Source organism: Sminthopsis crassicaudata, chromosome 2 (assembly GCF_048593235.1).
Source record: "Sminthopsis crassicaudata isolate SCR6 chromosome 2, ASM4859323v1, whole genome shotgun sequence".
Taxonomy (NCBI): domain Eukaryota; kingdom Metazoa; phylum Chordata; class Mammalia; order Dasyuromorphia; family Dasyuridae; genus Sminthopsis; species Sminthopsis crassicaudata.
The window spans coordinates 359,259,544-359,274,256 of record NC_133618.1 but is presented as its reverse complement, the minus strand read 5'-3'; the positions used below and the strand labels follow the sequence as shown (position 1 = coordinate 359,274,256).

The window sequence follows — 14,713 nt, the reverse complement described above, 5'->3', positions numbered from 1 at the left end:
CCATAGCTGCCTCTTGTTCTGTACTTAGCATATCTTTTGTGCTTTATTCATATTTGAGAATGAATGAGTCAATCAGTTAGTTTCATCTGGGCCTTGGAGTCTGAGTTAAGGTATTAGTCAGTAAGCAGAGATGAGATAAAGGCCTTCCAAAACAAAGGTGCAACAATAGGGAAGACCACATGATAGCAAGTAGTCTCATTCCTAGACGGGAATGTATTTTGGATTAAACTGATGAATATGACATTATCTGTGCTTTTGAGTATTCTCCTATAAAAAGAGGATGCATTCCAAGAGGGCAGTACTCGGCACACTCAGTACTTAGTAAATGTTTATTTAAATGTATGAACCTGCCCAGAAAAATGCCTGGAAATGGGGATTTCCAAGCATCCTGCCTGCCTTCTGCTTAAAATAATCCAGACAGTTGTTTGTCAGTCTCATTCTTGGGAATTTTTCTGGCCTATTTACAGAACCTTTCTGAGTATCTACATTGCCAGTGAGTAATTGTACTAGCTCTCTGGAGGATCTCAGGCCTTGATCTTAGTGCAGGAGGCAGGAGAGCCACCAGGAGAATGGTCAGAGATGGAATGTCTCATTTCCAGTTCTCTCAGCCCTTAAATACCTCAGAATGATTACATCATTACAGAACACTAAGTATGTGTGAACTAGAGAACCATTCCATCACCATGTTAAGTACTGAGTATATAAGTTTACTAGAGAACTATCAGTCACACTGAGTTAACACCTTGTTGTAAGTATCTTTGCTTCAAGTATCCTTTTCTCAGCGTTCCCCAATATCTGTGGTCCTCTACAAGTAATAGCATACTCAAAGCAAAGCTAAGAATTGAATCTCAGAGCTAGAAGAGGCCTCACTGGTCATCTGACCCAAAGGCAACAAACTTTCGAGATGCCAACCAGATTAAAATGTATTTGGGGGATGTATAACAAAATCAATGAAACTATAACACAATATAGATAATGTGAATTTGTGGTTTTCTAATTTAATATGATGCCTGTAGGGATTTCTTTGAGTTGGATATCACTTATGTAAACTAACTGGCTAGATTTTTAGATAAGAAAATTTAGGCTTGGAGAATTTTGATGGCTTATACAAGGTGACACTAGTAAGCAGCAGAAATTTTTACCTGGGTCCTCTCATTCCAAATCAGTTCTCGTTCCACTATCATGCTTTCTGCAGGATCACATAGTCAGTTGGTAACAGGGTCAAACCTAGAAAACAAAAGTTTCTTATATCTTTCTTAAATTATGCCTTGCCTGTTGAAGCTTGGCTTCACATCTTCTAAGAAGGGGCTTCTTGTTTTCCCAGGATCAACCATAGATTCCCCTTATGTCTTCCTCCTCAGAAAGTTCTTTCTATTTCCCCAGAAAAGCCAGAGTTGGACGAGATGACCATGGAGAGGGTGCTAGAGGAGCTGGAGACTCTGTGCCACCAGAACATGAACATGGCTATCGAGACAGAGGAAGGACTGGGCATTGAGTATGATGAGGATGTCGTGTGTGACGTGTGCCGCTCACCAGAGGGCGAGGACGGCAACGAGATGGTGTTCTGTGACAAATGCAATGTGTGTGTTCATCAGGTGAGGCACAGCTGGGCCGGGCTGGGCTCTGGACCCCGTGACAAAGAATGAACATCACTTAGTGAAATCGTGAGGAGGGGGAAGGTGGGGATTGGTGTAAACATCGAGGAAGCCTCAGACCATGAGACTGACTGGGTGAGAGAGAAATGTGTGTTGGATTATGCCTGTAAATGACAAAAAGTGTGAGCCTTTAAATCTGCTTGTGAAACTCCTGTGTGAGAGAAAGAGACTGAGAAAGAATGTGAAAAAGAAGTTTGTGTGAGAAAGAGGTTTTGGGTAGTGCCTGTGTGTCAGACTGTGCTCAAGGGTGAGAACATGTGAAAGTGTGTGTGTTTGGGAATGGAACCGTGATGATCTGAAACCTCTCATCTGAAATTGAACCCTTCTTAGGAGACCTACTTTTTGAGCCCTCCCCAGGTTGTTTCTGCCTTCCTCACCTAGAATCTTTCCTGTCCTCATCACCCCCTGCCCCAGAGAACCAGGTTATAGAGAACGCATTGGAACATTGGACCCCATAAAGTAACCTCTCACTTGAAGGGAATACCTAGGTATCCCTCTTCAGGACATTGGAGTGAAGTGGTCCATGGCGCACTTGATGAACCAGGTCTCTCATTCCTATAGCAGAAGCCTTAGTGGAGCTACCTTGGACCAATCACTCCTAGGGTATTTCAGGCTGAGTACGAGAGCTGCATGGGGCTTGATGACTGACCTTGTGCTCTCCTCTTCAATCCCATGGGGGTGCAGGCCTGCTATGGAATCCTCAAAGTCCCCACGGGAAGCTGGCTTTGCCGGACCTGTGCCCTGGGTGTCCAACCCAGATGTCTGCTCTGCCCCAAAAGAGGAGGAGCCCTCAAACCAACACGAAGCGGGACCAAATGGGTGCATGTCAGCTGTGCCTTGTGGATACCTGAGGTGAGTAAAATTATACATCAAATCCCTTTGTTAAGAGACCATTGAGATCAGCCAGAGAAGTAGTCAGAAAAAGAAATTGGGCAATGCACTGCCCTGAGTGGAAAAGAAAAGATTTCTTTTCTGAAAGAATAGTTCTTTTCTTTTGTGTTTTGAAGCACAGTCTTGTCCAGGCCAGAGAGAGCAACCTTCACTGAACCTTCATTCCCATGCTGGGTTCTCTGTGTTGGTTGGAAGGAAAGAGTGCTAGGGGAATAAGAGAAAGTAGGAAACACAAAGGGTGCCGGGGACCTGAGCGTGGGACCTGACTCTACAGCTAACTATGATCTTAGAAGAATTTTGCTTTCTTTTCCATGTTGGTGTATTCCCAGTAACCAGCACAATGCTTGGTGCATAATACACCCTTAATATTGGTTTCAATTGATTGAACTGAATTACCTATAGAGTCTTTTTCTTTAAAATAAAGAATTAAAACTTTGTTAAACACTTTCTTTGGACAGTAAGACAAAGGTTTTTGAAGATACAGATCTCTTCCTATGAGGGACATATAATTTAGGAGGCAGTGCAGTAGACAAAACACAGCCCCTGGAATCAGGAGGACCTGAGTTAAAATCCAGCCTCAGACACTGACTAGTTGGTGTGACCGTAGGCAAGTTATTTAGCCTTATTTTGCCTCAGTTTTCTCATCTGTAAAATGAAGGAAATGAAAAACCACTCTAGTGTCTGCCAAAAAACCTCCCAGTGAGGTCACAGACAGTCAAACGCAACTGAATTGACTGAATGACAGGAACAAGCAACAGGAGGAAATGTGGTGTTGTGGGGTTCAGGATTCAGGGGTCAGACTTAATCCCTGTGTGATCTCTCTGGCTCAGCTTCTCATCAATAAATTGAGGAGTTTAACCTCTCAAACCCCTGCTAGATCAAAACCTATGGTCATAGAGTCATTGGTTTGCCAGTAGCTTCTTGTAATCTTTTTTTTTTTTTTAATTAAAGCTTTTTATTTTCAAAACATGCACAGTTTCTGACATTCATCCTTGCAAAACCTTGTGTTCCAAATTTTTTTCTCCCTTCCTTCTCTCCCACCACCTCCCCTAAACAACAAGTAATCCAATATATATTAAACATATGCAATTCTTCTATATATATTTCTATATTTATCATTCTGCACAAGAAAAATCAGATTAAAAAGGGGAAAAATGAGAAAGAAAACAAAATGCAAGCAAACAACAAAACAGGTGAACATTCTATATTATGATCCACATTGAGTCCCCACAATTCTCTCTCTGGTGCAGATGGCTTTCTCCATCACCAGACTATTGGAAGTGGCCTGAATCACCTCGTTGTTGAAAAGAACCACGTCCATCATAATCGATAATCATAATCTTGTTGCTGTGTCTTGTCATGCTTTCAGAGCTCTCTTTTCCCTGAGAAGATCTCCTTCAATTCACATTTGCTTGGCTTTCTTTTTACTTAAAGTAAATTTTTATTGATCTTTTTCCATTTCAGTCATTTATTTCCCTTAAACATCCTCTTCATAGGATCTTCCTTTATAACAAAAAAGTTGTAGTTAGGCTAGGCAAATTAAGACTGGGACCCTGTTGCATGTTCCTGATCCTGTTCTGTACCTCTAGACCACAGGAGAAATGCTTCACCTCACTTCCAAGTTTTTCCTAAGCTAATTTTTTTTTTCCTAAGCTAATAAAAATAGAGGAAGAGGTGAATAAAATATAACATGTTTAAGTTAAATATATAATTAAGCTGTCATCGTAGCTTGTAAGATGATATTCAGAATGACACTCCTGTGGGTTCTGTAGGATTCAGAATCAATTTCTTCCCCTCTCTGGCCCTTGGGGATAATCTAGTCCAACCCCTTTCCTTTACATTTTAGGAAAATGAGGCCCCCTCCATCTTTAACAAGTCTTTGATTTAAAGCAAGGATTTTCAGGACAGCTTTTTCACACTTGGGACAAACTGCTCTCTAAACTTTTTCCATCAGAGAGATTAAAAAATTATTCTGGAAACCTCCAAGGGGAAGGAGAATGGGGCAAGGGACAGGGCCAAGAGATTGCAGGCTCTGCCTGGAGCTTTGCTGAATCATGGGTCCATCTATCAGTCTATCCCCTGTCTCCTCTCCCAACACCTTGGGGCCTGGCCTCCCTCCTCCCCTGCCCAGGCTGGTGTCCCGCCTCGCCAGCCCAGCTGCTGATTGGTGGGGACATAGGCTCCTTGGAGTTTGCTGCCTGTTGGCTGTGGGGCTCTGGGAACAGAGTGAAAGTTGAGTAGGGCAAAGGCCAGAGCAGAGATAAGAGTGACAGCCCTTAGGGGTAGGGCTGCTCCTTGGCCCCAAAGCCTCCTATCTCTTTTAAGAAAGATGAAGCTGCACTCTCCTAGGCTGCTGTACCTTATGGAGAGGTAAAGATCCTTCCTGCAATGCTGCCTTTTCTGCTACTCTTCCCCTCCCCCAGCTTAATGGACTAATATAAGTAAGAATAATAACAGTGATAAAATGACAGTAATACCAAGTGTTCTGTCCTACTTAGACAGTGGTCAGAGTCAGAAAGCCTGTGTTCATACAGCCTTTTGATTATTACCTGTGTGAACTTGGTTAATCACAAGCTGGGCCCTGGTTTCCATTTCTTCATCTATGAAGTGGCCTTCAAGGCCCCTTCCAGCACTGAATCTATGGCCCTGAAGTCTCCCTACTTCAATGGTAGTCCCAGCTGGGTTAGAGCTCATAGTTTCATTCAGCGAGCATTTATGAAGTGCCTACTATGTGCAAAGCACATAGGGGTTGAGGATACAGTGTCTTTTTGCAGAACCTATGCATGAAGTCAAAGTTGACCCCTTCGGGCCAAAGTTCTCAGCTCCCAGGTAAATTCTCCATGGTGACCTTCTTAGATGCATCCATTTTTATTTGGAAAGATGATTCTTTTTCCTTCTGAGAGGTAGACAGGCAGCATTGCTGGGCCTTAAGTTCACAAACGTCATAAGCCTAGGCATCTGACAAGCCATGAAAAAACCAGAGGTGATTTTTCATGGATATTTGGAATTAGTCTGTTGGAAGTCTGGGGGGGGGGGGTACGGAGGTATAGTAGCCTAGAAGATTCCCTCCTCCCTTTCCTGAAGTTGTTTTTTTGTTTTTTTGTTTTGTTTTGTTTTGTTTTTTTTAATTAAAGCTTTTTATTTTCAAAATATATGCATGGATAATTTTTCAACATTGACTCTTGCAAAACTTTGTCTTCCAAATTTTCCTCCCTTTCTCCCCACCCCTTCCTCTAGATGGCAAGTAATCCAATATATGTTAAACATGTTAATATATATATATATATGTTAAATACAATGTATATATATTCATACAGTTATTTTGCTGCACAAGAAAAATCAGTTCAAAAAGGAAAACAAAATGCAAGCAAACAAGCCTGAAATCTTGAGATCCTGAATTTTCCCTGTTGCGACCTGTGGGGGACATGGTTATTCCAACAAAGCTGGAAAGGGCAGGATCTACTCTTGATATGAATAGAGGTCCTCTTGCCATCCCTTAAGCTAAATTTATTAACACCTTATTAGATTAAAGGTGATAGGACCACAAGCGACCCCTAGTGGCAAAACAGGAGGAGAAAGTTGAAGATTGGCGGTTGAGTAGAATTAATACTAAGAAGAATCATAATTCTAGTCCTGTCTTACTTCTTCAAGGGGCAGTCTGGAGAACCTAGTATCACAGATATTTAGCTTTTTCTATAGGTCACACAACCCTCCTACTGGTAGCACTCAGCTTTTGTTATTTTTTTAGAATGCATTTTTATGATTGATTTTTGTGTCCATCTACATTTGCCATCATACCCCTCTACCTTCCTTTACCAAAAACATTTTTTATGATAAGAAAAAAAAAGTTTAACAAAATTAAACAACATATAGAAAAGCCTGCTGCTATCAGCAATGTTCCAATAGCCATCCATCCTTTCTTTCTGTCCCCTGTCCCCATTCCTCTCTATTGCTGTAAAAAAGAAGCAAAAGAGCTACCTCCTCATAGCCATTTAGGGTCAGTCTGTTATTTTTCATTTCTTAGCCTTCAACTCTGATTATTTTGTTGTGAGGGGTTTCCCCCATTTACATTGTTGCAGTCATTGTATATATTGTTTTCCTAGTTCTGCTTACTATATTTTCATCTGTTCATATAAGCCTTCCTATCCTTTTCTGCATGCTTTATAGGTTTTTAGGGCATATCGTGTTCACATGTTACAATTTATTTAGTCATTCCTAGTGGATGGACATCTACTGTTTTTCCAGTTCTTTAAGTGCTGCTTATATATATATATATATATATATAACATATATAGCTGTAACTATATAAGTTTTTATGGGGTTTTTCTTTTTGGCATTGCCCTTTTTGTGGTATGTTAGAGGCCTGACTGACATCTCTAAATCAAAAGATGTAGACATTTTTATTCATACTCTTTGAATAATTCTAGATTGTTTTCCAGAATGGTTGGACCACTTTATAGCTCTACCAACTATATCAGTGTGCCCATCTTTTCCCCGACTTTTCCACAACCACCATTCCCTTCCTGGCCAGTTTACTCAGTGTTTATTATTAAATATTTCCCGTACCCAGAAGATGCTGCAGAGGAGGCACTGAGCCTACAGAGAATTGTTCATAATGTCAGCTTTCTAGGGATAAGGACCAGATTAGGCACAAGACCTGGCAAGTTCTAGGAGTCCAGCCTTTTTTGTTGTTGAGGGTGACTCCAGAGCTTCTGTTTAGAATGAATCACTCCCAAGACACAAATCTGATCCAGTTCCTATACTATTCTCCTCACTCCCAGTCTCTCTTTCCTGTCCAGTCCATCCTTTATATAACTACTAAGATAAATCTTGCTGAGAGGAAGGTCTACCCATGTCCCTCCCCAGTTCTCTATTGCTTCTGTGCAGCATCTGGCCCATTTTGCTCATGAGACATACTTCAATCCCTTAAACACTTGTTGAATTGAATAGAAATGGAGAGAAGTAGTGTTCAATGAACAGAAACTATAGTCTATTTGACTTAAGGATATGGACTGTAGAATTCTTGGCTGTTTTCCACATTTCTTAATATTTCAGTTCTTCAGTGGTATTGGGTCTGTAGTGAAATAAGAGGAAGCTCCAAGTCAGGTAATGCTTTCCCTGACAACTTTTATGCTACCAGAAGTAGCCCCTGTTGTTTCATTTAAAAATCCCATATCTTGGGGCATGTCAGCTGACATGTTTTGCCTTCTTTCAAGAGACCAGTTTATATATTTATATAAGACAAAGACTCCCAAGAGAATATTCATATTCAGAATTCTCACTGTTCCCAGTGGCTGTTGGCTTGAGGAAAAAATATGTCCATGCTCCTTACCTCCAAGATTTAATGAAGTAGGCATTTTTGCCCTCCTATAGCCTGAAGCTATTCCATAGTCTTTCTTGAGCTTTCCCTTAGAGCAGGACCTGATGTCAGCTACAGCAGAACACAAAAAGAAAAAAAGACATAGATTAACCTCAGGCAGCTTATGGAATAGTCAGGGATACACTGTATTTCCATATGAAGATAGGGTGATGTAACAAAGGAATGATATTATAGCATGGAAATCCCAGGGCTTTACAAAGACCACTGAACCCAGAGTCTAGCTTAGTTCCTACTGTCTTACTGTTACAGGAAAATTCAACACATCTACAGTCAACATTAGAACAAAGCGAAAACTTAATATAGCAAAAAATGGTGTAACAAGAGATGGGCTGTGGGATGGCAACAGGATTCTTATCTGGCAGGGGTTGACCAGAGGGACACTTCTTAGAAGTGAGTTTTGGTGTAAGTAAGCAATACAAGAAAAGTGGGCTTGCTTTACCCATGATATCAAACTCTTTTGTCTGTGTTATGCCTAGGTCAGCATTGGATGCCCAGAGAAAATGGAACCAATTACCAAGATCTCACATATCCCTGCAAGCCGATGGGCCCTGTCCTGTAGTTTGTGCCGGGAATGTATGGGGACATGTATTCAGGTAAATGCACAATGTTGGCTGCGGGGCCCTGGGAACAGAGTGAAAGTGAAGGCTTTTCCTGCCTTGACTTCCTGGAGGAAAAGGGGCAAGTTGGTGTGGGAATGCAATAGAGCCTGCCAGAGCCATCACTGCACTGTTGGGCAACTAAGAGAAATAAATCAGTCAAAAAGTTTATTAAGTACCTTCTATGTGGACACACAAAGACATAAGTAAAACACTGCCTATCATCCTCAAGGAGCTTATATTTCTACTCTTTATCATAGGACATGGAGGCCTTTGGATAACTCCACAAGCAACAAGAGTAGTAACTGGCATGCCAAGAGCAGGGGAAGCACTTGGGGAAATGCGAAGTTTAGATAAAAAACCATACTTGTTTTTGTGAACTTCATTCTTAGGATCAGAGAATGCAACATATACACAAATTCTTTAATATGTAATAAATATTATTGTACCCATCATACAATATTATGCAATATTGCATGATCAGGGCTTTAAGGATGTACAAAGCAAAGGCCTCACCAAGTGCCACCTGTGTGTCCCATTTTATGCTCTACTGCATTATTGGGAAGACAACAAAGAGACCACCTAGATCCTGTAGTCAAGAGCTCCCGATATGGTTGGAGAGACGGGATATCCATATAACAAGTATATGATCTGACTCCCTGCAAAGCCATGAACCAAGTCATGGGCCTCTGTTTTCCCCTTGGTTGGACAGAGTCATCTCTAATATCCCTGCCCTTCTCCGGTGTGGCTGCCCAGTTGTGGTTCAGACAGAAGAGAGCCCCAGTGCAGGCTGGGCTGTCAGAGAAGACTTAGCGAAGAGGCAAAATGAGAACTTGGATGTGAAGGGGAGGCAGAATTTGAAGGGCCAGGGGAGGGAGGGAGGGAGGGAATATTTCAAGGCTTGGGAAATAATGAGTACGAAAGAGAATAAATTGGCAGGCCTGGATGATTATTCCAAGCTGGAACTTATTAGGGAAAATTCAGTTCAATTTAATAGATACATGTTAATCATTCACTGTGTGGGTAGTCATGTGCTTGGTGTTACAGGAGATAGAAAACTGAGATAAGGCACGGCCCCTGACTTCCGAGAGCTCACAGTCTGATTATGGAATAAGGCACACAAACATCATACGTAACATTGAATGAATGGACAATTAATAAAATACAAGCAAAGCAATTATTTCTATGGGAATCAAGGAAGACTTTCCAGAAGGGATGATATTCAAGTAGGATTTTAAAGGAAAGAATCACAATAGGTAAATATGAATAAGAACATTCCCAGCATAAGAAACAGTATAGGTGGCATCACAGGAAAAGCAGAGGAATGGAGAAAATAGTACATTGAGCTAGAGCATAGAGTTTGTGGAGAGGATTAATACCAGTGAGAAGCCAGGTTATGGAGAGCCTTGAATCCCAGGCAATGAACAGTAGGGATCCCCTGAAGATATTTGAGCAAAGGAATGGTACAACCACATCTGCTCTAAAGAAAAGTTAATCTTGCAGTGATCTGAAGGATGGATCAGAGGCAGGAAGGCATATTGAGGGACTGTTTAAGAGCCTTACACAAGGGTAATGGCAATGGAAATAATCGGTGTTGTGGACATGTAAGAACCCATAACTGACTTCCTATGAGAGGTGAGCAAATCATCAAATACTCATGATTGTTATTGATATATTATGATTAATGTTATTATTCTTAGCAACAAGAAGTTTGCTAATCATAGAAGGAAAGAGCAACTCCTAAAACATCTGCTAAACAGTCCTGGGCCAAGTTCAAATGCTGGGCCAAACGCAGAATAATTAATGAGTTCACATTTACATGGTACTTTAAATTTTGCAAAGCCCTTCATATCTCTTACCTTATTTGATCCTTATTAACAATTCTATGAGGTAGGTTATGGACAGTAATATTACTTATTGTTTTTAGTTTTGTTTTGGAAGCAATGGAGTTAAATGATTTATCCAGTGTCACATGACTAATAAGTGTCTAAGGCCCGGTTTGAACTGGGATCCTCCTGATTCCAGGGTCCACCTCACTGTCTCCTGGTAATATTACAGGTTAATCTTAATTTTTAATATTATCCCATTTTAAGAAGAAGAAACAAATTCAGAGGCTCTATCTTTTCTAAGTTACTGTATGAGGCAAGAGTCATTACCCGGGCTTCTGAATCCAAGTCTGATGCTCAGTCCACTCTGTACATGGCCTTTTCTTGAATATAGTAAGCCAGCTAAAACAATCTCTACCAGAATTTTCCAAAGCCATAGAAATCATCAAGTTGAATTGACATGGAAGGATTTGACCCAAAACTGTGGCAGATACATTGCCAGATAACAAGAGCTCTTCCCAGCTGACCTTTCCAAAAAAGGGCATCATTCAGCATGTGTTTGCCGAACATGCCCTGTGCCCAGCCTTTTGGAGAAGACAAAGGTCAGGAAAATCTAGACGCTGCTTTCAGGAGTTCTTTCCACTGGGCAATACTGCCTCCCGTGGAACACAAGGTAGATTCCTTGCCACAAACTCTAGATCATGTGGGTTGGAACAGGAAAGGGAGGAGAAGAACAAATAGGACTCAGGATAGATTCCTTCTGCCCCTCTGAGCCTCATGCTTTTCCATCTTTAAAATGAAACCCAAACGGTCCATTCGTTCATGTCACAAACGTCAGACTAGGTGCTGAGGATACAAAAACTCGGCTAAACAGTTTCTGGTGTACAAGAGTTTACGTTGTCTTAGGGCCGAAACGTTGTGAGCACAGATAAGTAAGGAGAAGATATATGCATTTATAATTGCATATGTGTAATTCTGAAACAGAGGGAGGTGACAATATTGGGAGGAAGAGAATATTAAGAGGCCTCCAGAGACAACACTTGACCTGAGCCTTGAATCCAGCTTCTTGTTCTCAGAGACAGAGATGAGGAAAAGTGCAGTCCAGTTTTGACTTTCTCTGGTTTTGTGCCCCGGAGTAACTGTGTTTGAACCAAACAGGCAAAGTCATGGTGGTGAGGCAACGGATAGGATTTGCTCATAGCCAACTTGGGTTTTCCCAGAAGCTTTTGCTAACTAGCAGGTGCCTTGTTAGTTGAACTCGCTTTGGGCTTTTTTATTTGCCAGCAGTTAGTAGTAACAACTATGTCACTTGCCATCTGACAGAAGAGAAACTCAGCCTGAGTGGAGTTCCCTTTGGAGTCTCTTCAAGGTAGCATGGTAGCATTTTACTTCAGGACACTGACTTGTGGAGCCTTGTGTAAGGGAAGGAACGTTGGACTTGGTCAAGAAGGACTTTAGTTTTCATTGGGGAGACAAGAGGTGGCAATTTTACTATCCTCTCTTTATGGATGAGAAGACTGAGGAAACTTTAGTTGTCATCCCAGGCTTATCATCAGCTATGGAGACATCGGGATGCTTTAGAAACAGCAGGTTTAAACTCTACTTGTCTTAATTTCTTCCAATCTTAGCATCCTGGGTAATAGAATTGAACCAGATGATGTCTGAGATCCCTTACAGCTGTAAATCCATGATTCTGTGATTGTTACACTTGTGCAGAAAGAGCCTAGGAAAATTTGTTAATTAAAGAAATAAGAAGTCCAAAATACATTTTTGCCCTTCTCTGTAGTTTTGCTTTTAATTGTGATTATAGGGCATCCACAACTGCAAATGACTCAAACCTTTCTAAATCCCTCATGACTTTTGTACATAGGCAACATTTATGGTGAAAAGGAAGGAGGATGGAGCCTTCAGATAAAAACAGAGCTTTTAATACTGTGTTGATGCAGGGGAAAAAAAATTGTGACTGTGTGCTTTTTATGAGCCAAGCTTGTTTGGGTAGATTGAGTTTGTTCTTAGGGTCCAGTTCTGTTGTGTCGCATGGAGGCAGTTTAGCTTATCACCACACCATGAAACTTTCCAGTGGTTTAGTTTTAAGCATCCCCAGATGTTCTTGCAGTAGAGACACATTGTCATTCACTGGTTAGCTTACACAATGAAATTACCATTTTGGCTACCAGACAAGAAAACTCAATCAGGCAAACTTATGGCTTGCAAAACCACCCAAAAGAATGGTTCTCTTTGCAAAACTGACTCCTTAAAAGCAGTATTGTGGAAGCCCCATGCTTTTTCTTGCTTGGTGATTTACATATCAAATTGACTCCATTGATGAGCCACATGTCTTTTCCCTTAAGTCTTCCAGATGCTCAAGCTCCAGACTCAAAGTCTAGTCACTTGCTCTCAACACTGTCATCAAGATTCATTTTTAGAGAATCTACCCTGCAAGTGGCAGGAATAAACCACATCCCCAGAATGGAAAAGAGGAAAGTGCATCAGGGAAGAAATTTGGGGAAAGCAAGAAAGTTGGCTTTTTCCATCTATTAGTATTCCAAAATTAGTATTCCCCATAGTGCTTCCCATACCTTCCTCACAACCACCCTGGAAAATAGGAAGTAGGGAAGCCAAGACTCAAATAGAAAAAAGTGATTAACCGAAAGCTCACACAGCTTCTGACCATATCTTACACTGACTCTAAGTGAACTTGCTGGAAGGTCAAGGAGCTGAACTACCTCTTCTCCCCCCCTTCTCCAATGCCACATTGTGTTAGGCTCCCAGGAGAATATAAGGTATCCAGTCAGCTAGAGAAGCGAGCTATACTTTAAACAACTAGACAATAGTGCAGTATATGACAAGGACAGTAGTTCAGAGCCAAGCACAATCCCTGTAAGCAGAGACAGTCATGGAAGTCTTTGGATCTCTGTATTGCTGAGTAAGACTTGATCATCACACAGTCTTGCTGTTTCTGTGTATGATGTTGTCCTGGTTCTGCTCACTTCACTCAGCATCAGTGCATGTAAGTCTTCCCAGGCTTTTCTGAAATCAGCCTGCTCATCATTTCTTATAGAACAATAATATTCCATTACATTCATATACCATAAATTTGTTCAGCTATTCCCCAGCTGATGGGCATCCACTCAGTTTCCAATTCTTTGTCATCACAAAAAGACCTACAAGAAACATTTTTGCACATGTGGGTTCTTTTATAATCTCTTCAGGATACAGGCACAGTATGTATGATCCATTGTTGGATCAAAGGGTATGTACAGTTTGATAGCCTTTTGGGCATTGTTCTCCAGAATGGCTGGATCAGTTCACAACTCCACTAACAATGTATTAGTGTTCCATATATCTTTTTTTGGAAAAAGTGCTGGAGAAGAGATGAGGAAATAAACCTATCTCCTTTTTGTTGGAAACATAGGAAATCAGGTATGATGTGTTACATACAATCAGTCATAGTTGCTATGTTGTATTGTTTTGCTTAATTCTGTTTCAGAAGAAGGTTCACAGGTGAAGAGTATAACATGGAATTACTATGATAAAATAACAAAAGGCATCACTGAAACAATATTTTTAATAAAAAACAATGCCGCTTCAAAAAAAATTGTAGTTCACACATAGCCCTTATTGCTGTGGGCCATGTGTGACAGGAAGGGTGAAGAAACTTAGGGTATTTGGGCCTCTGCAATCTATCGTGAATCTCCTTAGTGAGTGGAATAGCTGTATTCAAAGGTATACCTAATGCCCAGTACAGAGATAAACTATTAAATTTAATCAGAATGGTTTTCCCTATGATCATTTCTTATTTATAGTCAGTAATATGAAAGATTAAATATCCCCCTGTGGCTAGACAACAGATTCCCTCCATGGGACTTCACCAGTTATTCTAGGATATGAGAGAGAGAGAGAGAGAGAGAGAGAGAGAGAGAGAGAGAGAGAGAGAGAGAGAGAGAGAGAGAGAGAGAGAGAGAATCAATCAATATTTATTAAATGTCTTTGTTTCTGTTTAGTCATTTTCAGTCCTGTCTGATTCTTCATGACCCTTTTGGGGATTTTCTTGACAAAGATACTGAAGTGATTTTCCATTTCCTTCCCCATCCCTTTTTACAAATGGGGAAACTGAGGCAAACAAGGTTGAATGATTTGCTCAGAGTCACACAAGTAGTAATTGTCTGAGACTGGATTTGAACTCCAGTCTTTCTGGCTCCATGTCCAGTGTTCTGGCCACCTAGCTGCCAGTAAGTGCCTACTTCTTGCCCAAAACTGCAGAACAGAGTTTATGTAAATAGTCTAGTCCAGCTCCCTTGTTTTACAGAAAGGGACAACGAGCCCCTGAGAGGGGGATTTGCTCAAGACCACACTAGTAAATAG

The 14,713-nt window shown here is 41.0% G+C and overlaps 1 protein-coding gene across 6 annotated transcripts in view; it reads left to right on the top strand.

The window, feature by feature from the left end:
- JADE2 (jade family PHD finger 2) overlaps positions 1–14,713 on the top strand; it is a 203,803-nt gene that overhangs the window by 151,834 nt on the left and 37,256 nt on the right. For all 6 annotated transcript variants that reach the window (XM_074290907.1, XM_074290908.1, XM_074290902.1 and 3 more), the window contains 3 exons: positions 1,384–1,595; positions 2,340–2,507; positions 8,403–8,519. In XM_074290907.1, the coding sequence (XP_074147008.1) occupies positions 1,384–1,595; positions 2,340–2,507; positions 8,403–8,519 (497 nt within the window). The remainder of the gene's footprint in view (positions 1–1,383; positions 1,596–2,339; positions 2,508–8,402; positions 8,520–14,713) is intronic.